Consider the following 24,469-nt stretch of genomic DNA (forward strand, 5'->3'; position numbering starts at 1 on the left):
GCAGAAGGTAGGCAACATGCAACTGTAGCAGAGATGGATGCTGTAAGAAAAAAATCAAGTGGAAATGCAAGGAATCAAAAACTGAAAAAATAAAGAATGCCTTCGGCAGGCTCATCAGTAAACCTGACACAATAAAGGAAAATAAATCATTAAAATTAAAAATAGGGCATAAAAAACAATAATTAAAATCAAATTATATCTAAAACAAAAAACAAAAAAAATAGGACGTCCTGGCTGGTGTGGCTCAGTGATTGAGCATCATCCCATGGACTGAGAGACCCTGGTTCAATTCCTGGTCAGGACACATGCCCAGGTTGTGGGCTCGATCCCCAGTAGGGGGTGTGCAGGAGGCAGCCAATTGATGTATCTCTCTCACATGGATGTTTCTGTCTTTCTCTCCCTTCCTCTCTAAAAAAATATAAATAAGAACATATTTTAAAAAATAAAATAAATACGGCAATAGTACATAAACAAAGAAAAATAAAGCAAAGTAAAACATCCAAGAGCTTGGAACAATACCAAATTATATAACATGTGAATAAATGAAATACCAGAAGAAAAAGAACAGCACAAAAGAAATACTGAAAGAAATAATGGCCAAAGGTTTTCCAAAATCAGTGATGGACAACAAACACCAAACAGAATAAATGCAAACACACATACACAAAAACAAACAAATAAACAAAAATAAAAACCATATACACACCTAAGCATATCATACTCAAAGAAAACAAAGACAAAGAGAAAATCTTCAAGGCAGCCAGAGAAAATGAAACACCTTACCAACAGAGGAAGAAGGATATGAACTACAGCAGACTTCTCATCAGAAACCATGCAAGCAAGAAGACAACAGAGTGACATCTTTAAGTATTGAAAGAAAAAGAAAATGTCAACCCATAATTCTGTATCCAGTGAAATTTCTATAGTCTTTGAAAGTGAAGGAAAACAAAGACTCTCTCAGACAAACATAAACTGAAGGAATTTATTGCCAGCAAAAATACCCTACAAAAATATTAAAGGACCATCTCCAGGTCAAAGGAATATGATTAAAATCAGAAACTTGCACCACAAAATTAAAAGCATTGGAAATGGAGTGAATGAAGGTATTGTATTTTTAATTTCTCTAAAAGATAACTGAATGCTTAAAGCATTAACATCAACGTCACTAACTGTGGAAAAATGTCTGCATTTTTTCAAATGTTTCTTCTACCTCATTCTCTTTCTTCTTTTTCTGGTATTTATAGCATATGTAAAAATGAAATGTATGACAGTAACAACACAAGGCATGGAAGGAAGATTCTGAAGATACACTGTTATAAAGTCCTTTTACTACACATGACGTGTCCAATTATTTGAGGATAGACTCAAAGTATTTACAAATGAAATTGTAAACCCTAGGGCAACCACTAAAAGGTTTTAAAAAGAGGTAAAGCTAAACAGAGGTAATACAATTTTAAAATGCTCAATTAAAACCAGAGAAGGCAGAATAAAAGGAAATAAGAAATAAAGAACAAATACAGTGAATAGATAATAACTAGCAAGATATTTTAATCCAAATATATCAATAATCACTTTAAATTGAATCACCTAAACACACCAGTTAAAAGAAAGAGGTTATGATATTAGATTTTGAAAGATCTAACTAGCCCAGTAAGTGTGGCTCAGTGGCTGAGCGTCATCCCATGGATTGAGAGGTCCTGGTTCAATTCCCAGTTAAGGCACACGCTTGGGTTGTGGGCTCAGTCCCCCAGAGGGGGCTTGCAGGAGGCAGCTGATCAATGTTCCTCTCTCATATCGATGTTTCTACTCTCTCTCTAAAAAATTCAATTAAAAAAATCTATAAGACGTCTACAAAATAATAAATCATTAACAATTTTAGAAGACACTTACAGGCAATTTCTTTCCATTAAACATGACCTTGACCCCTTTACATGAACCAGCCAAATCATAAGCTCTTCTGGTCATGAGGGCCACAATATCCTTGTCAAGTTTTTCCATCTTAAATTTGGACAGATCTGGTTGGAATGTTATACACGTGTAATCTTCACCATCAAAATGTTTAATTTTGGCTTCAGAAGTCTTCATCATGTTATTCATCCATGTCTTTAAAAGAAAAAATATTCAAATATTTCTATAATGCTTCTATAATATTTCTATATTTTCTAATACATAAAGACTCAGCTCATGAAACACATTTACTACAACTATATACATTTTCAACCTCACACAAACCAAACAGATTTTTGAACCTGATATTAAAGGTGAAAAAGTTTTAAATGCTACTACTATTACAACCTCGTTGAAAATAAGCAAAATAAACTACACAACTGTATACACTGTTAATAAAATATCTTAAGTTCTTTAACATGACTATATAAAATATTACAAAAATAAATAGGTATGATTCTTTCCTGAGGAAATTATTTTAGCTTATGTAAAATTTCAAACTATTTTCAAAAGCACACAAAAAAGAGTAAAATAAGATAAAATTTTTAAATATGAATTTCATGAATGAAAGGAATTTTTCAAATATCCAAGGTAAATACATCTCAATTATCTTTGAGATTCATGGCATTTTCACTAAAGTTTAACTAGGTTCAAAGAAAAATCTTTTAAATAAAGCATTTTGTTTTAAAGAAATAAGAGAAAAAGACTTATATAAAACTTCCCAGGTATTCTAAAGTCTGTTATACTATGATGACATACTTAACACTTAAAAGTGTGTGTGTGTGTGTGTGTGTGTGTGTGTGTCATTGCAATTCACCTAAGGTTCTATTATCTTAGCAAAGCAACAAAAAATGATTATTTTTAAAAAAAGGAATTAGATACATTTTTATCATACCTGTTTAAAACTGTGTTTGTATTCTTTGCAAGCAGTTTCTACTGTAAACTTTGTACTGAAAATATTACAAAGTTTTGCACCATAACCATTACGACCACCTGTAAGAATAATTAAATATGAAAGTTATAATGAAAATCATTTTAAAGGAACTTTGTAAACTTACTTACCATAGGACAGGTCTGTTACAAGAGAGTTTCACTTATTGCACTATCTTAATTATCAATCGACTATTTCAGAGTATAGATTTTTTCATTTAAAGAAAAATACAATTAAGATTTAGCATATATAGCAGTATAAATAAAATATGCATTTTGTACATTCATTATCTTCAGTACCATTTTTTAAATTAAGCTTGCTATCTTCCATGTACAGTAAATCTATGTAAATATGAAATTTAAATTTTCTATCAAAGTCACTTTATTATAAATTTTTAATCTTTGTTTTTTTAAAAACACAAAAAACTATCAACCTATTTGGGTAACACAATAGGTAGGAAAACATTTGGTTGGGCTCATCAAAGCATTTTCAACTCTATTTACAGAGTAAATTTTCAATCTTGACTCTCTTAAAGAAAACCGTTTAAAAGTAATTTAATACCAAAAGACATGGTGTTTATGAAATAACAAACTCATATATACAGGAAAATCACACACCTTTCTTACATCAGTAACTCAAAACTCAATCTGAGGGGGAGGGGGGAATCAGTGGGGGAAAAAAGGAGAATCATCTGTAACAAAAATTAATCAATAAAAAAAAAAAAAAAACTCAATCTGTCAGCCAGGTTAACATTTCAATAGTTTTAATATAAATCAATATACTATCAAGTTTAGCTTTTAAAATATGTCAGACTATAATCAAGACAATACTTATACATGATAGTTTTTCACAGATATTAATTCTGAAAAGAACTTTTCTCACAACAAAACTACACGTTTCTTCTGTAACATTTTATATAAGAATAATAAGAGCTTTTATGTTGAGAGCAATATTTTTTAATGAAAATTCTAATCAGCCATTTAGATTTTCTTTACCTGTTACTTTTTTCTCATCGTCGTCATAGTTACTGGATGTTAAAAGCTGTCCAAAAATTAAGGCAGGAACATAAACTTTCTCTACTTTATGTTCTACTACTGGAATGCCTTTCCCATTATTCCAAATGCTTATAATGTTAGATTCGCTGTAAGTAAATAAGCAGAGTTTAGAGCTTAAATAGTTACAAGACAGCAATTTCCATAGAAAGTAAAGTAATCCAGAATAAACCCGAATAATTATAAGCAAAACACCAGTCATTACTAATTGAAAGACACTCACTCATCTTTCCAGAAAATACTTACTAAGGACATACATTTCTATCCCTGAGTTATAACTCAAATCAGGATCACTAAGATCTGCAAGTAATACTGCAAAATTTCTCAGGAAAAAAAGCTCTTCTCAACCTCCCAAAAACTAGTGAAAGCAGTGAAGTTTTCACAGTAAGAAGTCAGCCAGAGTTTCTGTTTTCTTTTTATATACATTAGCCATGATCTTCCTGCTTCATTCTACCAGTATACCACCTGCAAGCCACCAGCTCTGAAGAGGCAGTAGCCATAGTCATTTTCATTTCCTACCTAACAGCTGTAGCTGTACAGATGAAAAAGGATAGACAGCCTGAACAGTATTTCATTCTCATGCTAAATATTAGAGGGTTGTTTGGATTGTGGCAATCACTGTCATAAACTGATTTTAATGGTTTTATAATACATAGATATTACCAATTTTAGGTTTTTCTGTCACAAAAACCATACATTTTAGCCCTAAATGGTATGGAGTAGAGGATACTATAGTTAAAAGAAATGATATAGGCAGTAGTCCTGATGGAAATTTTGCTTATCCTATATTTTGAGTAGTGTATATTATGATTCCTTTACCCATTTCAGATCCAAATGTGCAAAAAAACACAGCTGCATAACCAACACAGAACTGGCTTAAAAACCTACCATTGCCAATCTGATTCAGAATATTCTTAGACATTCTGTTTCATGTATACATATATACTTAATCTCTTAATAGTTATTAGAATTATCACAACTCAAAAATGTTATAAAAGTCAAAATAAAAATAAAAGATTCAAGAGAAAATTAATTAAATCAAAAAGTAATTTTGGAAAACAACATGGTGTTATCTCAAAAAATTAAAAATTGAACTGCCATTTGACCCAGTGATCCCACTTCTAGGGATCCCACTTTAGACTTCTAAAAAGCCTGAAACACCAATCAGAAAGAATATATGTATCCCCATGTTCACAACAGCAATATTTACAATAGCTAAGATCTGGAAACAGCTCAAATGTCCATCAGTAGACAAATGGATAAAAAAACTGTGGTACATATACACAGTGGAGTACTATGCAGCTGTAAGAAAGAAAGATCTTTTATCCTTTGAGACAACATGGAGGGACCTGGAGAGTATTATTCTAAATGAAACAAGCCAAGCACAGAAAGACAAATATCACATGATCTCACTTATTTGTGGAATATAATGAACATAACAGTCTGAGGAACAGGGTAGTCCCAGAGACGTGGAAGTGGGGTACAGACTGACAATCCCCAGAAGAGGGGGTGCGGGGAGAGCTAAATCACAGAACTTATATGCATGTATGCATGAACAATGGACATGGACAACAAAGCTGGGGACAGGGCGGGGAGGGTAGGGGGTTATCAGTGGTGGGGGGGGAACATCTGTAACAAAAATAAATTATTTAAATTTAAAATATGACTTTTGATACATTATCTTCTTTCCCCAAATTAGTAACCAACTTTTCTTTCCCCCACTTTCCAATATAGGTTCAATTCTCAGAATCTTGTAAGCTCAAATTTTGTATCATATTTTAAAATTGACTTCTGTAGAGAGAGGAAGGGTGGGAGAGAGAGAATCATTGAAGTGAGAAACATCGATCAATTGTCTCCCATATGCACCCCAATCAGGGATAGAACCCACAACCTAGGTATGTGCCCTGACCGGGAATCAAACCAGCCACCTTTTGGTATACAGGATGAGGCTCCAACCAACTGAGCCATGTGGCCAGGGCTTGATATCATTTTTATTCATACCTCCTGATCATTCTCTAGAGTCACTAGTCATCAAGACTTATTAGTTTGTCCTATTAGATTCATTTCATATCAGTATCATTTTTCTTCATTCCAAATGCCAATATATGAATCTAGATAGAATATCACCTTAAATGTTGATTACTCCAACAGTCTTCTTGCTAGCCATTCCCCTTAAATATATTCTGCATAATGATGATGGACTTACTATAGCTTTTATAACAATACTTTTTGCTCCAGAACATATAAGTAGTTCCACCTTTTCTATAAAATCAAGCTTAAAAGTCCATGTTCAAAGCCTGTTATCCATATCGCCACTTATAGTGAGCTATAAGTATTTTGCAATATGTATCCTATGTTTCCCTCAGGTCCGTTTTATTACTTGACCATGTTCATTCCCAATTCTTCCATTTCTTTATTGGTCCTTCCCTTGACTATACTGTCCTTTTCCTTTCTTGGTCTAGGCAAATTTTTCCCTAACTTCAACTCAGTCTATGACTTCAGCTTTCCATTAAGCCTTTTACCCAGTCTTTAACGATGTTTCCCAACTCTCCTTCTATTAAGATTAGCAAAATAAAAATCTAAGTTATTAACTGGGAACCTCAGGAGGTAATTAGGTTATCTCACTTGTGGGTAAACACTCTCTACAGAATACACAGCTAAATATTTAAGTATGTAACAGTTTCAAATTGTCGGTGGTGCTTTCAGCGTGTGTACTATCGCTACAGGTAAAAATGGTGGGCTTAGAAACAAGGACCATGTATTGCATTACTTTTTAGACTTCCAAATAGTTACTATGTTGGGATTAAAATATATAATTTATTAAGTACCTATTTTCTTCAATAAACTTCATGAAGCTTAAAACAAATAGAGATTTCTGAAGGAAATTTTAAAAAGCAATCTTTAAACAGCTCAGAATGACACAAAAGTCAATATATGCATGAGAAAACCTTTAAATTTTTTTCATCCTATTATCATATATAGTACTAAGATAATCTTATTCACAATTTCAAAAGAAATAAGGCTTGATATCTCCTACATCTAGTAAGTCTCTATGAGTATGAAATTGGAACTTTCTATCAAAGTCACCTCCCTATTACAAAATTTCAATCTATATCACTTCCGAGATCCAGTATTTATTTCTGTAATCTCTAAACAATGATTCAGAATTCTATAACTGTATGCTTTGCTCCATCAATAATCTTCACAGAAATATCAGGGAAAATACTGTTTGGAATAAGCTACAAATAAAATTTCAAAATAATTAAAGCTAAAAAGAAAACTGAAAAACAATTTAAATATCCACTATCCAAAATATCCAATATTTATCAACTGGAAAGAGGTCAAATAAATTACACTATATCAACATAATAAAACACTTAGGAATAGTTTATGAACAAAAAATGGAAAAATGTCCTTGGGTGAGGATTAAAAAAAATAAAATAAAAAAATAATGAGAAAGCCCAAATGCAGGTCAGGAAAAGTAAACTTAATCTATAATATAACTGGAATAATACTGGCAATAGCCCATACACATGGGTCCCAAAGCAAAGTTAAGAAAGAAAAGATAAATTACTTCAGCAGCTGAAACAGCATCCACAGCATCAAAGAGGAAGAAAAGTGGTCTCCAAGAGCTCACATAAGAAAGTACTTTGGGTAAAAAGATCATGAATGAGAGAAGAAACTATAAGAGTATAATGTTCTGGCTAAAAGCAGCAAAAATAACAAGGTCTCAAGCAACAGGATAACTAAGGAGTACTAACTATATACATTATTCATTTGAGGAATACTCATAAGTTGGGGACTATCTAAACAACTTAGCATAAAAATTAATCTTGAAATATACTTACGGATCAATAGAAACTTTAATACAGGTCATGTTCTTATCCCTTTGTTTATTGTCAGCTGCATTAACTATGAAATTAAATATTTCAATAAGTAAAGTTATATGAATACATAGATACAACTGCATGTGCATCATGACTTAATATAAACATGTACATATGGTAATAGTTAACAGAAAAAAATTACTGATAACTTCTAATAAACCTTATTTTCCAAATATTCCTAAATTTTATTCATACCAAATTACTGTCATGTCTTCTATCATAAAACAAGGGGTCGATTTTGTGATATATTAAAACAGATTAATTAGCCAAATAAGAGCAAACATCTGCAGTTTACAACCGTCCTACTCCAGATCTAACAGCAAAAATTGGATTTAATTATATTTTATCTTGGTAACAAATAATTACTTTCTCTTGATCTTTAATAAAATAGTGATTTTATAGACAGATTGAGTTAAAACCAATCAGTTATGTTTTAATTACAAAGGCAAAGTCTTTAGCATCCTTAGAAATCTCTAAATCCTATGCACTATAACTAATAATAATATACCTGTATACATTAACCACTGCTTCAGTAAATTTGAACACAAGCTAGCTGTCAAATTAAACTTTAATCATAGAAGAAATATGTTCCTAATAAACACCAAAAAGTGAACCTAGGTGGACAGCTGGGAAGCAATAGTGGAAAAAAAAAAAAAAGTAAGTAACCTGTTTTACTCTCCTATCCTTTTCCCAAGGATCCATTGGAAGAAACTCAGACCTACACAACTCTGCTATCTAGGAAACCCCAAATGACACTGATGAGGAGGCAGAGAACAGTCTCTAGAAAGTCCTGGGCTAAAAACATTTGCCAAGTGCAAGCATCTCCTAGGAGTCAATTAGGCTACAAATTTCATCATGATTTAATTAATGATGTGATTTGGAGAGGAAAGAAATCATTCAGAACAAATGTTGTTAAAATTTACTGCTCAACAAAAATATCAAATTTGTTGGTGAAAAACATGTTTCATCTCAAACTCATTGAATCTGCAAGGCTCAGGCCCTGAAATCTTCATTTTTAACATCCCCCCAGGACTGGGATGCAAGAAACTCCCAAATTATTGCACACATAGGACTACAGACCAGCTCTCAGATTACTAATCAAATAGAATACGTTCACTTTACAAATAAAACACAAAGATATGATCAGCAAATATAAAAACTATTACAGAAAGTTATATAAATTTTCTAAAAAATATTTATATTCAGCATAAAAAAAGGCCTTTAAAATTTATACCGTTAAGTCTGGCCTTATATATAGGTACATTATAATGACATCTTAGAAATAGATGCATCAAATCTTAAGCAAGTACTCACCCAAGATTTCATCAAAAATCTTGTATAAACCTGGAACAAAGGTAACCTCTCTGCAATTCATTCCTACATCTTCATCATACACCCACATTAACTGCATTGAGAAAAATTCAAAAGGACTTATGAAATTTTTAAAAAGTGTTTACCATCAATTTTATACAATGTAAACCCACATCTATCATATATGCTATTAAGTATTTAGACCTTCAAAGTAAAAACAAAACAAAACAAAAAACTTCAGTTACAATGTCACTGTATTCACAATCAATTTAAATAACCTCAAAATTGAGAAATTGTTCATTTTGTATCATCTGTATCTTATCCATAAAGTTAGCTCTAATATAAGGCATTAAAAATTGTTAGAAACAGTATCTAAATAAAATAGGAAAAAAATGAGCTTATCTTATATTTACTTTATACTTTTACTTCAAGCTATATATTTTTCTATCGTATAAGGAGCCCAGAGTAAAATAAATATAAACACAGTATAACTTTGGTGTCCAAGAGACCCAGCTTTGAATCCCAGCTCTTACTAGTAGTAGATCTGAGCAAGGTATTTTATTTAAACTTCAGTTTCCTCATCTATAAAGTGGAGATAACAGTACCTACTTCCACCCTGGCCGGTTCAGTTCATCGGTTAGAGTGCCGGCCCATGAACCAAAGAGTCCTGGGTTTGGTTCCCACTAAGGACACATACCTCTGTTGGTTTGCCCTGGCCCAGGTTGGGGTTGTGTAGGTGGCAACCACTCAATGTGTCTCTCTCACATCAATGTTTCTCTCTCTCTTTCCCTCCCACTCTATCTGAAGATAAATGCAAAAATGTCCTTGGGTGATTAAAAAAAAAAAAAGGGTACATACTTCCCAAAATTGTTAAAATCAAACAATATGTGTAAGCCAAGTCCATAGCAAGCATTAAGTAAATCATTAGTGTGTATGTATACATTCTAGAATTTAAAGTATCTGTAAACCACAGCATGCATGAATGTAACCACTTTTTGAAAAGTTCATATAGTTCCATTTTACTCTATACTTCTTACCTCTGATAGTTTTTATCTCCTAATTTTGTTTAATCTCTAGCAAGAAATGTAGACATTTCTACCTCTCTTAGCTCCCTATCTCTGTTTTGCTTATGACTAAAGAGACATGAAATTATGTACTTACAAAGCATATAATCATAAACATTTTATTTAAAAGTAGATATAAATACACATCTCCTAATTCCAATAAAATTTAAAAATAATTACCTGTGTCAATGGCTCCACTGACCCAATGTATGTATCAGGACGAAGGAGAATGTGTTCAAGTTGTGTCTTTTTCTGATATACTCTCTCAACAGACAACTTCTTTGATGAATCATTTCTATTTGCAGTTTCTGACTCTTCTTTTTTTGCAGCATTGTTCTGATCAAAAAGAGTCTAAAATTAACCAAAAAATCAAATTTAAATAACCTACCAAGGGGTAAACTAAAATGTGTATGGACATGACATAGGTTTTCTTTTTAACAACAAAATTATATTTCTGGATCACTGATTTTTAGATCCTAAGAAAGAAGTCTATACAGTATAGTGACAGTTTACTTCTTTTCAGTAATATAGTATGAAACTGCATTTTTGACTGAGCCCAGAAAGTAGGTATAGTCACCAGAATAGCTAGAACAACCTACATCCATTCAATCCAGAAATATAAACATCTCCCAATTCTGTAAGATAATCAAGTTAATTTTTATAGAGATAATCAAGTTAATTTTTGTAGTTCTCAAAACTACTCAAAGAATGTTAGTTAGCTCTGATCAGGTTACAGGTTCACAATGACTGAACTTGACTGGCTGCAAAGGTCCCAAAAACTTCCAATTAAGTTCCCTGCCATTACCTACTGAAGATTATAGTAAAGAGTGGGCAAAAGTAATTTACATAAAATAGTAACCTATATAGTTAGTATACACTGATATGGCTGAGAATAAATACTAAGCATGGTTTATAAAATCTCAAATTTTACACTTTCATAGGTCATGCCATAATTCCTTACATATCAGTTGTAGCTGTCCCATTACTGAAGCACCCTATAATTCTAGTTTCTCTGCTAGCTCCAACAAGGCAGAGTTTGGTGAGCTTGATTCTAACCATTACAGCAGACAAGGACCCCAAACTCCAATCCCCAAGGTCTGAAGATTTCCCTGTCTCCTTAACTTCTCCAAAACAAATCCCACCACAAAGAAAGCATTTTAAAGATTAGACTCAACCAAAGACTTATGTCTTCCTAATGTGGGCTTCTACATTTGACCCTGATGAGTTATATTGAACTAAAGTGGCACACAGGTATGGAAAACAGGAGTGAAGCCCTACCTAACTGCTTTTTCAAGAATTTAAAACTTCCTCCGACAACTCCTTACTACCAATTGCCACCACCTCCTCTCAGGTATCCACCTGAGAATAAGGAATGTCTGGCTGGCACATTCCAGATTCCTATCAAGTTTAAAAGGTTATCATTTTTGCTAGGATGTCTCAAAAATCAGACAGTATGTGAAATGTAGATGGCTTTGTCAGATTACTATTTGCAATTTCCTCTAAAAATAATACAGGGTGGGCAAAAGTAGGTTTACAGTTGTTCATATGGAAAATACAATTTATAAATAATACAAGAATAAACTGCTTCACGTACTCACAAAAGTAGGTTTATAGTTGTTCATATGGAAACCACAATGATTCATAAATAATACAGGAATAAACTTTGTTTCATGTACTCACAACTATAAAACTACTTTTGCCCACTCCTATATATAGAAAATAAGTGTGACAATATATTTTAAATATTTTATGCCAAAATATATTTTCCTAAATGTCATGTGACAGGTGTTAAAGAAAAAGAGGTACCATTCTATTTAAAGTAATGAAAACCATTAAGGAATACATGTCATTTATAGAATATCATAATAAAACAGATGTCTTAAGGTCTTTTGTACATATGACAAATAAACTCTTTTTTTTTTTTACCCTCACCCGAGGACATTTTTTCTATTTTTTGTTCAGATAGAGTGGGAGGGAGCACGAGGAAGAGAGAGAGAGAGAGAGAAACATCGATGTGAAAGGGACACATCAAGTGGTTGCCACCCGCATGACCCAACCAGGGCCGGGGACAAACTGCAACTAAGGTATGTGCCCTAGCGGGAACCGAACCCGGGTCTCTCTGGACCGCAGGCTGACGCTCTAACCACTGAGCAAAACCGGCCAGGGCTGACAAATAAACTCTTAATTTTGATACTTCTAAAACTTCATATAAACCTTTACCCTGGATATTTCATTAAGTAAATAGTTTTAGCCAACCACACCAAAAAAATATTTGTGTTAATTATAAACTCCTATTGCTATAATTTTTTATTAAAAATTATGTAATCAAGTAATTTTTAAATTATAGTTTATTAAAACTATACTGTTTAGTGAACAAAGTTACAAAAAAGCATATTAAAATGAGCCCATATTCATCAGAAAATTACATTATATACATGCATAGAAAAAAATATAAAATATAGCCACAGAATATCAATACAAAGTATCTGTAAGAAATAGAAATATTGCTCATGTTCATTTTCTGATGCACACTTTCTAATTTTCTACAATGAACACACAGAAGTATTTTAAAAGCTTATTAACCTATTTATGTAAAAACATAATTAAGCTAGAATAAAACTGAAGGTTTCTCTTTTTCCCCCGAGGCAGTTTATACCTTCATATTACTTCTGCTGTCCCAACTTTCAAATAGAACCTAGGCAAAAAGGTAAGTGAAACCCAAATAAATAAGATTGGCAGCCCTGACGGAATAGAAAGCAGAAATTAACATTGCCGTCAAATTTGTTTTACTTTCCCATTCTCCACATATGGTAGTTTGCAATGCTCACTGGCTCATTTGTCAAAGGAAGAAGGTTCTCAACTGAGAGGTCTATAAATTTTTCTTACAGAAACCTAGAATAACTGTCTCTTTTGGCTTCTGTTTATTAGCAAAGCCCACTGAGTCATGGCCTGGCCATTAAAAATCAAAGTCTGGCCCTGCTGGTGTGGCTCAGTGGATTGAGCGATCTCCCATGCACCAAGAAGTCACCGGTTCAATTTTGGGTCAGGGCACATGCCCAGACTGCAGGCTCAATCCCCAGTAAGGGGAGTGCATGAGGCAGCCCATGGATGTTTCTCTTTCAAATCAATGTTTCTATCTCTCTCTCCCTCTAAAAAAAAATCAATAAAAACATATTATATTAAAAAAAAATAAATAAATCAGCCCTGGCCAGCTTGTCTCAGCTGTTAGAACTGGTTAGAGCTTCAGACCGCAGACCAATGAGTCATGGGTTTGATTCCAATCAAGGGCATGTACCTCAGTTGTGGTTCATCCCAAGCCCTGGTCAGGTTGTGTGAGAGGCAACTAGTCGATGTGGCTCTATCATACTGATGTTTCTCTCTCTCTCTCTCTCTCTCTCTCTGTAAACCCCTTCTTCCCTCCCACTCTATCTGGTGATAAATAGAAAAATATCCTCCAGTGAGGAATAAAAATAAAAAAATCCAAGCCTGAGGATAAATCAAAAGAGGCAACTTCCCTCCCTCTTCCTATTCAATGGGATAATTCTATCTCTAGAACAGACATGAATATGCACAACCTTAGCCTAAGAACAGAGCAGTTAAATGAGAAAAGTATGTTGGTCACCAGATGTAATAATCACTATCTTTATCTTTTAAAAAAAAGGAAAGAAAGAAAGAAAAGAAACCGTAACCTTGAGTAGTTCTTCAGTTTTAACACTGTTACTGATAATGTTCAGAAAAAGATCAAGAAATTAGTCTGAACAAAAACAGACCAGCAAACTCATATGTACATGTTCATAAAAAGCACACTCAATCCCACAGATAATAAAGGAGAGTGATATATATTTGATACCTGTAGACAAAGAGAATTATGCTCACTTCAAATATTGAAAAGAAGGGTCTTTTGATTCAAAATCACTTGACCTTTTCTTTTTTTATATACATTCATAGTAATGATATTTTATAATATAGTAATTACACTAAGTATTTCGCATTGACTAAAAATTAACAATATGTCTTTTAACATAATGTTACCAAGAGCATTCCAAATAAACTTTCATCAAAGTTAGATAAAAATGAAAGACATACGATTTAAGTTCATTTGCAATTTATTTTACTCATTGTGTGGTCAAATTACCAAACTGTTTCTGGTAATAAATAATTCCCGTACCCAATTACACTGGTATCTAAGAAATCAGGGCGATATTTTGTTTTTCTTTTTTTTATTAATTTATTTTTGTTACAAATGTTTCTCCTTTTTTCCTCATTGACACCCTCCTCCCCATCCCCGCGACCCCATCCCCAGCTTTGTTGTCCATGTCCACTGGTTATACGTACATGCATATAAATTCTGTGGTTTATCTCTTCCCTCCCTTCTCACCCCTCTTCTGAGGATTGTCAGTCGGTATCCTACTTCCACATCTCTGGGTCTACCCTGTTCCTCAGACTGTTATGTTCATTATATTCCACAAATAAGTGAGATCATGTGATATTTGTCTTTCTCTGCTTGGTTTGTTTCACTTAGGATAATACTCTCCAGGTCCCTCCATGTCCTCTCAAAGAATAAGAGATCTTTCTTTCTTACAGCTGCATGGTACTCCATTGTGTATATGTACCACTGCTTTTTTATCCATTCGTCTATTGATGGACACTTGGGCTGTTTCCAGATCTTAGCTATTGTAAATATTGCTGTTGTGAACATGGGGGTACATATATTCTTTCTGATTGGTGTTTCAGGCTTTTTAGGGTATATTCCTAGAAGTGGGATCACTGGGTCAAATGGCAGTTCAATTTTTAATTTTTTGAGGTAACACCATACTGTTTTCCATAGTGGCTGCACCAGTCTGCATTCCTACCAGCAGTGTATTAGAGTCCCCTTTTCTCCACACCCTCGCCAATACTTGTTATTCGATGATTTGTTGATGGCGACCATTCTGACAGGTGTGAGGTGATACCTCATTGTTGTTTTAATTTGCATCTCTCTGATGATTAGTGATGTTGAACATTTCTTCATATGTTTCTTGGCCATTTGTATGTCCTATTTGGAGAGGTATCTATTTAGTTCCTCTGCCCATTTTTTAATTGGGTTCTTTGTCTTCCTTTCATTGAGCTGTATGAGCACTTTGTATATTTTGGAAATTAACCCCTTACCTGATGTACCATTGGCAATTAAGGGCAATATTTTCATTCTGAGGTAAATTAAAGCCAAGGAAAATGTAAAGGAATCCCATATGAGATAAATATCCTTCCTATATCTGAAAAAGTTGTTTTAATTCTACTCTTTGTGATTTACACATATGATAATACCATAATTGATTTTTTTTTCTAAATTTCAAAGCTGGCAACCAAATGAAACAATGCATTATAAGGAACTTTTAAATTATAACAAAAACATCAAAATAATATATAAAATCTATTTTAAAATATTAATCTATTTTATACCCTTTTGCAATACTGCTAACTCCTAGTAAAAGAATATAGATTTCATACTTACTTATCCAACACTCAACCTTTATAAAAAAAAAATACTTCTCAACCACCAGAAAAGAAAAACATCCCAATAAAACAAACTCCTTATTTTAGAATGAGTATATATCAAGATCATTTTGTAAAAAGAAAGATTTTTCTTGCACAAAGTTGTCACCTAAAATATAGCAATTTGGGGCAATTCCCCACAGTTCCTGTTTTTCTAAGGAGAATGAATTGCTGCCAAAGAGGGGAAAGAATATGGTCTGCCAGTTGCTGCTAAAAAAGGAACTGAGCCACACATTCACATAATCAGCATAGAAATCTCACCATCCCCAAGCAAACAAGAGTGGGACTAGTGAAAGTTTTAGCAACAAGTCTCTTCCCAACTTCTATAAGATCCCCTCAGACTTCTCATTTCCCTTTTATATCATCTCCTTGCCTTTTCTTCCTCAAGGCTGCCACGCTTGATACCTGTTTTAGCCATATTTCACCTATATAACAACGGCAAGGGTTGTACTTTTAACCCACCATTAATGAAAGCAAAAGCCATCAATTTGTCTTCAATCTATGCTCCTCCAGAAATGTCCTCCCAAAGACAGAGACAAGAAGAAATGTGGAAGACAAGGGATACTTAAGATCATAAGAAATGCTAAAATGTCCACTGTGAAAAACAACACTTTCTGTAAAAGGCATACATATCTAAAAAAAAAAAAGTAAAGCTACCACTATTTGAAGATGATGTGTTATATATAGAAAGCCCTCAAGACTCGACCAAAAAACTATTAGAACTAATCAATAAATTCAGTAGAGTTGCAGGATACAAAAGCAATATACAAAAATCTATTGTTTCTGTACACTGATAACTATCAGAAAGAAATTAAGAAAAAAATCCAATTTATAACTGCATCAAAAAGACTAAAATCCCTAGGAATAAATTTAACCAAGGAGGTGAAGACTTTTGACATTGATAAAAGAAACTGAAGAAGACACAAATAAATGTAAAGACATTCTATCATCATGGATTGGAAGAATTAATATTGTTTAAATGTCCATACTACCCAAAGCAAACTACAGATTTAATGCAATTCAATGGCATTTTTTTCCCCATAGAAATAAACTCAAAATGGATTCAAGACATGAATGTAAGAGCTGAAACCATAAAACTCCTGAAAGAAAATAAAGATGGAAAGCTCCCTCACATCAGTCTTGGTGATGATTTTGGGGGTCTGACACCAAAAGGAAAGGCAACAAAAGCAAAAATAAACAAATGGGACTACATCAAACTAAAAAGTTTCTTTCAACGCAACAAAGGAAACCATCAACAAAATGTAAGGTAACCTACTAAGTGGGAGAATATATTTGCAAATCATATATCTGATAAAGAGTTAATAATATCCAAAGCATATAAAGTCCTCATACAACTCAACAGCAAAAGAAACAATATTATTTTTAAAATGAGCAGAGAATTTAAATAGCTATTTTCTCAAGACATACAGATGGCCAACAGGTACATGAAAAGGGGCTCCTTATCACTAAGCATCACAAGAATGCAACTGAAAACCATAATGATATCACCTTACACCTTTTAGAAGGCTGTTACCAAAAAGATATGAAATAACAATTTTTGGCAAGGATATGGAGAAAAAGGAATCCTACGCACTGCTGGTGGGAATGTAAGTTGGTACAGCTACTATGAAAAACAGTAGGGAGATTCTTCTAAAAATTAAAAATAGAACTACCATATAATCTAGCAATTTCACTTCTGGGTATTTATCTGAAGAAAGTGAAAACACTGACTCAAAAAAAGACATATGCATCCCCATGCTCACTGCAACATTATTCACAATAGCCAGGACATAGAAGCAACCTTATGTTCTTTGATGGATGAATATACAAAAAAAAAAAAAATGTGCTACATGTATACACACAGAGAGAGAGAGAGAGAGAGAGAGAGAGAGAGAGAGGGAGAGGGAGAGGGAGAGAGGGAGAGAGATTATTCAGCCATGAAAAAGGAAATCTTGCCATTTGTGACAAAATGAATAAAATTTGAAGTCATTACGCTAAGTGAAATAAGTCTGAGAAAGGCAGACTTATGATCTCAATTATGGAAAGTCTAAAATAGAACAAAACAAACAAAACCAAAATCAAACTCATAGAATACACAGAACAGACTAGTGAATGCCAGAGGTGGGACATGGGGGTGGAGGATAAAGGTGGTCAAAATAAGTCCTGGAGGTATAATGTGCAGCATGGCAACTATAGTTAATAATACTCTATTCTATATCTTGAAGTCGCTGAGAGAGTAGATCTCAAAAGTTCTCATCATAAGAAAAAAAAATTGTAACTATATGTGGTGATGGATGTTAAACTAGAGCTATTGTGGTGGTTATTGCTTAATACAAAAACAAAAAACAAAAAACAAAAACAAAAACAAAAAACAAAAAAAACAAAAACAAAACATACTTTCTCTGAGACAAAAGAAATGAAAATACTTATCACTAGATTTAAAAAGAGGAAAAGTTTTGCATGAGTACCCATTTGAGAGCTTATTATGTACCAAGCATTATGGAAATTATATGAATAATCTCAATCCTCACATTTTCTTTATACACTTATAAGAGCACCATAAAGTCGACACCACTACTATGAAACTCTTTTTTTTTAAATCCTCACTTGAGGACATTCCTGCATTTATCTTCAGATAGAGCAGGGGGGGAGAAAGGGAGGAAGAGAGAGAGACACATTGACTGGTTGCCACCCACATCACCCCAAACAGGGCCGGGGACAAACCACAACTGAGATACATGCCCTTAGCGGGAACTGAACCCGGGACACTCCGGTCCACAGGTCGACACACTAACCGCTGAACCAAAGAGGCCAGGGCTGATACTCTTTTTACAGATGAGGAAACTAAGGTCTGTAGAAATTAGGTGTTTCCCCAAAGCTAACAAAGCTAGTACTTGAAGAAACTGAATTATGAAACCAGATGATGTGATTTCATAGCCCATACTCTTAAAAAACATTATGTTATACTAATATATATATATATAGCTTGTAAAGGAAATGTACTTCCTAGCTTTTTGTGTGAATGACAAAAGTTAGTAGAAAAAGATATAGGTATATCCCAGAAAGCTTTGTTTATCCTGTCATATCAGGATATAAAAGATGAGTTGTTTTGGTTCTTAATGTTTTCAAGTGGTTAAGAACATAAGCTTGGTTTAAATCCCACCTTTGCCTCAGCCATGGCCTAATAATTTGTTACCTAATCTCTGGGCCAGTTTCCTTCTCTGAAAATGGGAATAATTATAACTTTTCTTTAAATAAAAATCACTTTTAAAATGGGATCATATCTGTATTTTAAAAGGGAGGGAGCTTATTTAAAAATAAATAAATAAATAACAACTTAGAAAAATGCAACTGTTGCTACCACCTAAGTATTGAACAGATCTGAAACCATACAGGTGAACACACTCACTTCAATTCAGAAAAGCTAGCACAGTTTATAAAAACTGTTACTAAATACTGCTATTATGTTACTTGAGAATGTATCTAGAGAACATTGCTACTTGACCACTTGTTCTTATAATGACAGAAGGATTTTCAGGAAGTTAAGTACATACATTAATTATCCAATTTGTTAACAATAACTGAGGTTGTATTATGTATCCAACTCTTTGCTAAACACTATAAGGGATACAAACTAGTAAAATACATGGTCTCTAACTTCAGGAGTTTATAATCTAATTGTTAAGATGAAAGTTACATAAAAAGAAAGACATTAACATATTATGATCGATAACAGTAACAGAAAAAGATGAGTATAAACTGGAGGATAAAAGGTTGGCTCTCAAGTAACCTTGAACAATAATTAAGATTTAGACTGGTAAAGAGAAGAGGAGGCATTGTCCATGAAAGATAAGCATGCAAAGGCAAAATGACCAAAATAAACATGACATACAAAAGACTGTAAAGAAATAACTATAGAACTATTTAAAATATATTTCATTTTGGAGGGCACATAATTTATAAAAGAATTGGCTTTGACAACCTGTTTGAGCAGATAAGACTTGTGATAATAAGCCATTAAAGCAAGATTCTTAAATCCTGAATTAGAAATATTCACAGTATATATATGTTTTATAGTTCATTAAATTTTACTTTAAAATACAAAGTGTTCATTGTGGTTTAATATTTTTTAAAAGAGACATATGTTTTAGAAATAAACATTGAAATATTTACAAAGTGAAACAATTCTAGGATTTGCTTTGTTTCCAAATAATGGCAAGGGGTAAGGTGGGTGACCTTGAATTGATAATTGTTGAAGATTGACGATACAGGGGAAGTTGTTATACTTTTCTGGCCCCCATTTTTTAATATGCTTAACATTTTCTATTACAATATTTTTAACCTACCAAATAGAATATTATTGGGGGAAAGAAATCAATATTCACATAGTGATTAACTGTATTGTAATATTTCTACAAATTTACTTTTTACAACCACTTAAAAGATGATAAAAGACTGGCATGAAATAGATTATTAGGGTCTACTAATCAAAGTTTTACAAACCAAAAGTTAATTCAAGAAACTCTGCTTGCTTCAGAGAAGTCTTCATAGCTATTTTAACTCAAAATAGTTTTGCTGCATTTATATTTTTAGCTTTTAAAAATTTTAGATAACTGCAAATTCAACACAAACCAAATACACTATTAAGAAGCTAATCTCAATCTTAAACCACTTTGTTTTGTGGTTTCAGAGACGTAATGTAAACTTTCATGTGGTGACAATGTTAACACTACATACTGGCATGCATCTCAACAGAAGTTAATGCCAGGAACACATGGCATTACCCACCCATCCCCAAAATAATGATATCAGGGACTAATTCCATTTTTATTTTTCCTGTTACCCACAAGCAGGTGGCAACATAACACTAGTTTCAACAAAGCTAAATAACCCTTCTTCAGAAATAGATGACCACTGCAGCAAAACCCTGAACTCTTGCAGAAATAATTTGGTTTCACCCTGGCTTAAAGATATTTTATGTAAGCTATCATTATGAGTGTGCATTTCTTGAACTTTACCAATAAAAACAAACATTTATTAAGCCCAGCACTGTGACATGTTATCTCATACTTCAGTGCAACCTTATTTTACAGATGAGAAAACAAGCTTAAAAAGATTAAGTTCCTTGCCCAGCTGGTGTGGCTCAACGGATTGAGCATTGTCCCATGGACTGAGAGATCCCGGTTCAATTCCCGGTCAGGGCACATGCCGGGCTGAGGAGGGCTCAATCCCCAGTAGGGGGCATGCAAGAGGCAGCCAATCCATGTTTCTCTCTCACATTGATGTTTCTCTCTCACATCTATATTTCTATCTCTCTATCCCTTCCACTCCCTCTTAAAAAAAAAAATCAATAAAAACATATTTTAAAAAAAGATTAAGTTCCTTATGCAAAGTTCCTTGTGTTGAAGACATGATCTGAATCTATACCAATCTGACCTCGAATTCCATGTTCATAATCACCTCACTCTTGTTTCCCACAAAATTTAATATGTCTATGATCAATGGTGTATATTATGAACATTAAGATGCTCATATAATCTGACTTAAATTTAAAGCATGCACCAAATCTTAATGTATACTTATGGAATAATTATCCTTTTAATAAACTATTGCAATAAAAGACTGTTTTTTTTTCTTATTTTACTATATTGCCTATATTAGTAGTTTTATAATGAAACAAACTTTAATCAATAAGTCAATTTCAGTTTCAAATGAATTTTTCTGATATTGAATGAGACCCTCTAAATAAGTTTCACAATTTTTTTTTATATAAATGAAAGTTTCTTACTGAGCTTGAAAGAAAACATGGTTAATTATCTACAAAGTTAAATAGTAGTAAATTAAAATATTTCTATCAACTGTTAAAGCCAACTGATTCAACTTTGGAGCAACATGTTTATCATTTCTGAGATCCTCAGAAAACATTGATCAAGCCTCAACACTTCCAAACAGTGAATGAGAACCATCTGGCAAACTAAGTCCATTTTAAGAAGTTGTTCGATTTTAATAACTGGGGAAAGGCCATCAATTAAAAATATTTTGTGTGTGTGTGTTTATACATCCCCCCTCTACCCCAAATGTCCACGTGGACCATTATCTTATGTCTGATGACATATTAAGCTTCTGGCCTCTAGTCTGTTCATATTACATTATTGAACTAATATACGAATTTTGGAGAGATTCAACAATAAAGGCCTGGCAAGTTATTTTGCAAAACACCTTGGCACACAAACAAATGATTAAACTGTTTTCCTGCTCTCAGCAGCACGCTTTATGCGGGAAGTATTTGTCAATAAGGAGAAGGGCCATTCAACTCGCCTAAACCTCACCCAAGCAAAGAGAAAATAAAGAAGAATTAAGTCATACAAACGCTAGTGTGAAAGTTTCCTTAAGGTGCTTTGAAAAAGGGAGGGTCTATCCAAAGTCCCTGGAAAACGGAACACGTTTATCTTTTCTTCCTGGGTCCCTAGTCGGTCGGTTGAGCTGGACTTTTCTGTGTAGGAAATGACCCCGATCTGAACTCTGTGCTGAGCAAGTGACACGCCAGTGAATTATCGATCTGCCGTGGGAATTGGACCTCCCTAGGCCTTCCTTCCACTACTACTTGCCAGCAGCAACTGGGCGCCCAAGTCCTTCAACTGCAGGGCCAATCTTCGGTCGCCTCCCAGCACCCTCACCCCGCCCCACCCGGCCCACCTGCCACGCTGACGCAGGTGAGCGAGCGCGGTGGGAGAACCCGCCTGACAGATGGACAACCTGCGCGCTGCCCGGGCCACCAGCCTCAGTGCGGCGGGACTGGCGGGACTCTGCAGGGAGTCGCTGGGACCTGCTCCGCCGTCCATCCTAGCTCGGGGGCTGGAGCCTCGGGACGGCTGCATCGCCGGGCACACGCCCTCCTCGGGACTCAGCCTGCTGGGGAACGTGCTGACCCACGGACCGCAGCCCAGGGCCACCCGTGACCTCAGCCCCACCGCCGGGGGCTGGAGCGGCCCGTCACGTCCAGGGCTGGCTCCCCAAAGTTTCAGTGCACACGAGGCTGCCGCAGCCGGAGCCTCCACGGAGGGGACGAGAAGAAAGAAAAGGGGCGGGGAGCAGGGGTGCTGCTGGAAGGAGCCCCGACCCGGCACAGCGTTCCGAGCACCGGATCCCCCCCCACACACACACACCCTGTCTCCGCGGAATTCCTGCCGCAGGGACGGGAACAATGCCCGCCCGGACCCCCACCCCGCCCGCCACTCACCACCCAGGTCAGCGCCCCGTTGCCGCCGGCTCCCGCGCCGCCCGCCTTGGCCATGGCGGGTGCTCCGCTCACAGGCCCGAGGCCCCGCCGCCGCTCCCGCCGCCCTGCGGGCCGCCCGGCCCCGCTGCTCCGCACCCGCTGCTCCGCTCGCCGTGCTCCTAGCGGCGTCGCCCCCCGCGCCCCATCGCCGAGACCCGAGGACACCGGCCGAGCCCACCGAGGAGGCCGCGCCACCCGCTGCCCTCAAACTCGAGGCAGGCGCGGCGGCCGCGTCGCCCGGGCCTAGCGCCGCTGCTGAGGAAACGGCGAGGAGGAAGCTGGGGACACCCGCTGCGGCTCGGCGGCAGTGGCGCCTCGGCGACAGGGGGGAGCTCCGGGGGTGCGAGCGGGAGCTCGGCCGGGAGCCCCCGGCGTCCGGACGCGGCGGGGACGCAGAGGCGCCTTGTCCTTCCTCGCGCTCCGCGAAGGCCGGCTGCTCCCGCTGCCGCAGTCGCCGCCTGCCGCTGTTGCCTCAAAGGCGGACTTCGTGGCCCGCGTTGCAGCGGCGACTTCCTCACATCCACACACCGAGAGGGACAATAAACAGAGCCTCCGCCGCCGCCGCGGTCGCCTCCCTCTTGTCCGGCATAACACCGCACACACACATTCGCACACCAGGGAGGGAGGGTGCGGCGGACGCCCCCGCTGTCAGTCAGTGCCTCGTCGCCCAATCGGGGCCTCGTCGCCCAGCCTCTTGGCCAATCCCAAAATTCCAAGCCCCCTGAGGGGCGGGACCCGAGGGGGAAACGTCATTGCGGGTAGCAACTGAAGGGAAGACTTGGGGTTTTTTGTTTGTGTGTGTGTGTGTCTGTGGGTTTTCCATTTGAAGGGAGATGGGGGCTGCTGTCAAGGGTCATTTGAGGGCTGCAAAGGGAAAGGGTCGGATTCGCCTCGGGTGGATTGTAATCCCCCCCGAGCGTGCTGTTTACTCTAAGATCTGCCCAAAGCCCAGACAGGTCTTTGCCTGCGGCCGCTGGGGGTTGGGGGTGCGGGGGGGGTGGGGTGGCAGGAAGAAACCCGGGGCTGTCCCAAAGGGAAAGTATGTTTAAAGAGCGGTTGTAAACCACAAGTGAGACGTTGTAGATCACTGGTGCCAGGAGGGCCCTGTGACCCCGGCCTCCGCAAAGCCCCAAGTGGACACTGCTGCCGAAAGAATGCTTTGCTCAGACCTCCCCCTCCTCCATCTCCTTCCTCCCGTCATCCCCAAAACGGATAAGGTCAATTTTAAGAAAACTGCATTTAAAGAACTTAAATGATAAGATACACACAAGAACATTCCAGGGAAAGAATGCAGGTTGCATTGAGGGTTTTGTTTCCACTCTTTGTTGACCTTTCTCTTCACTCTGAACAATGCGGAAATGTCACTGTCACTTATTTCTTATCTGTCCAGACTGCTCCTGCTGCTGCTAAGAGGGCATGGTTAGTACTTTAAATTCCTTTCGGTGGAATTTTAAATGCTCGCTAAG

The 24,469-nt window shown here is 36.2% G+C and overlaps 1 protein-coding gene across 3 annotated transcripts in view; it reads right to left on the minus strand.

The window, feature by feature from the left end:
- The window catches only part of TOP2B (DNA topoisomerase II beta), a 67,903-nt gene extending 44,271 nt beyond the window's left edge, over positions 1-23,632 (minus strand). The window contains exons 1-7 of one of the 3 annotated variants that reach the window (XM_036267426.1): positions 22,965-23,083; positions 10,373-10,528; positions 9,132-9,222; positions 7,779-7,842; positions 3,874-4,019; positions 2,843-2,940; positions 1,891-2,103 (exon numbers count right to left, since the gene is read on the minus strand). In XM_036267426.1, the coding sequence (XP_036123319.1) occupies positions 1,891-2,103; positions 2,843-2,940; positions 3,874-4,019; positions 7,779-7,842; positions 9,132-9,222; positions 10,373-10,528; positions 22,965-23,018 (822 nt within the window). In that variant the 5' untranslated portion in view covers positions 23,019-23,083. Of the gene's footprint in view, positions 1-1,890; positions 2,104-2,842; positions 2,941-3,873; positions 4,020-7,778; positions 7,843-9,131; positions 9,223-10,372; positions 10,544-22,964 lie in introns of all 3 variants that reach the window. The other 2 variants (XM_036267424.1, XM_036267427.1) reach the window with 2 other exon arrangements.
- Between the last annotated feature and the right edge of the window lie 837 nt (positions 23,633-24,469).

This window comes from Molossus molossus, unplaced genomic scaffold (genome assembly GCF_014108415.1).
Source record: "Molossus molossus isolate mMolMol1 unplaced genomic scaffold, mMolMol1.p scaffold_m16_p_18, whole genome shotgun sequence".
Classification (NCBI taxonomy): Eukaryota; Metazoa; Chordata; class Mammalia; order Chiroptera; family Molossidae; genus Molossus; species Molossus molossus.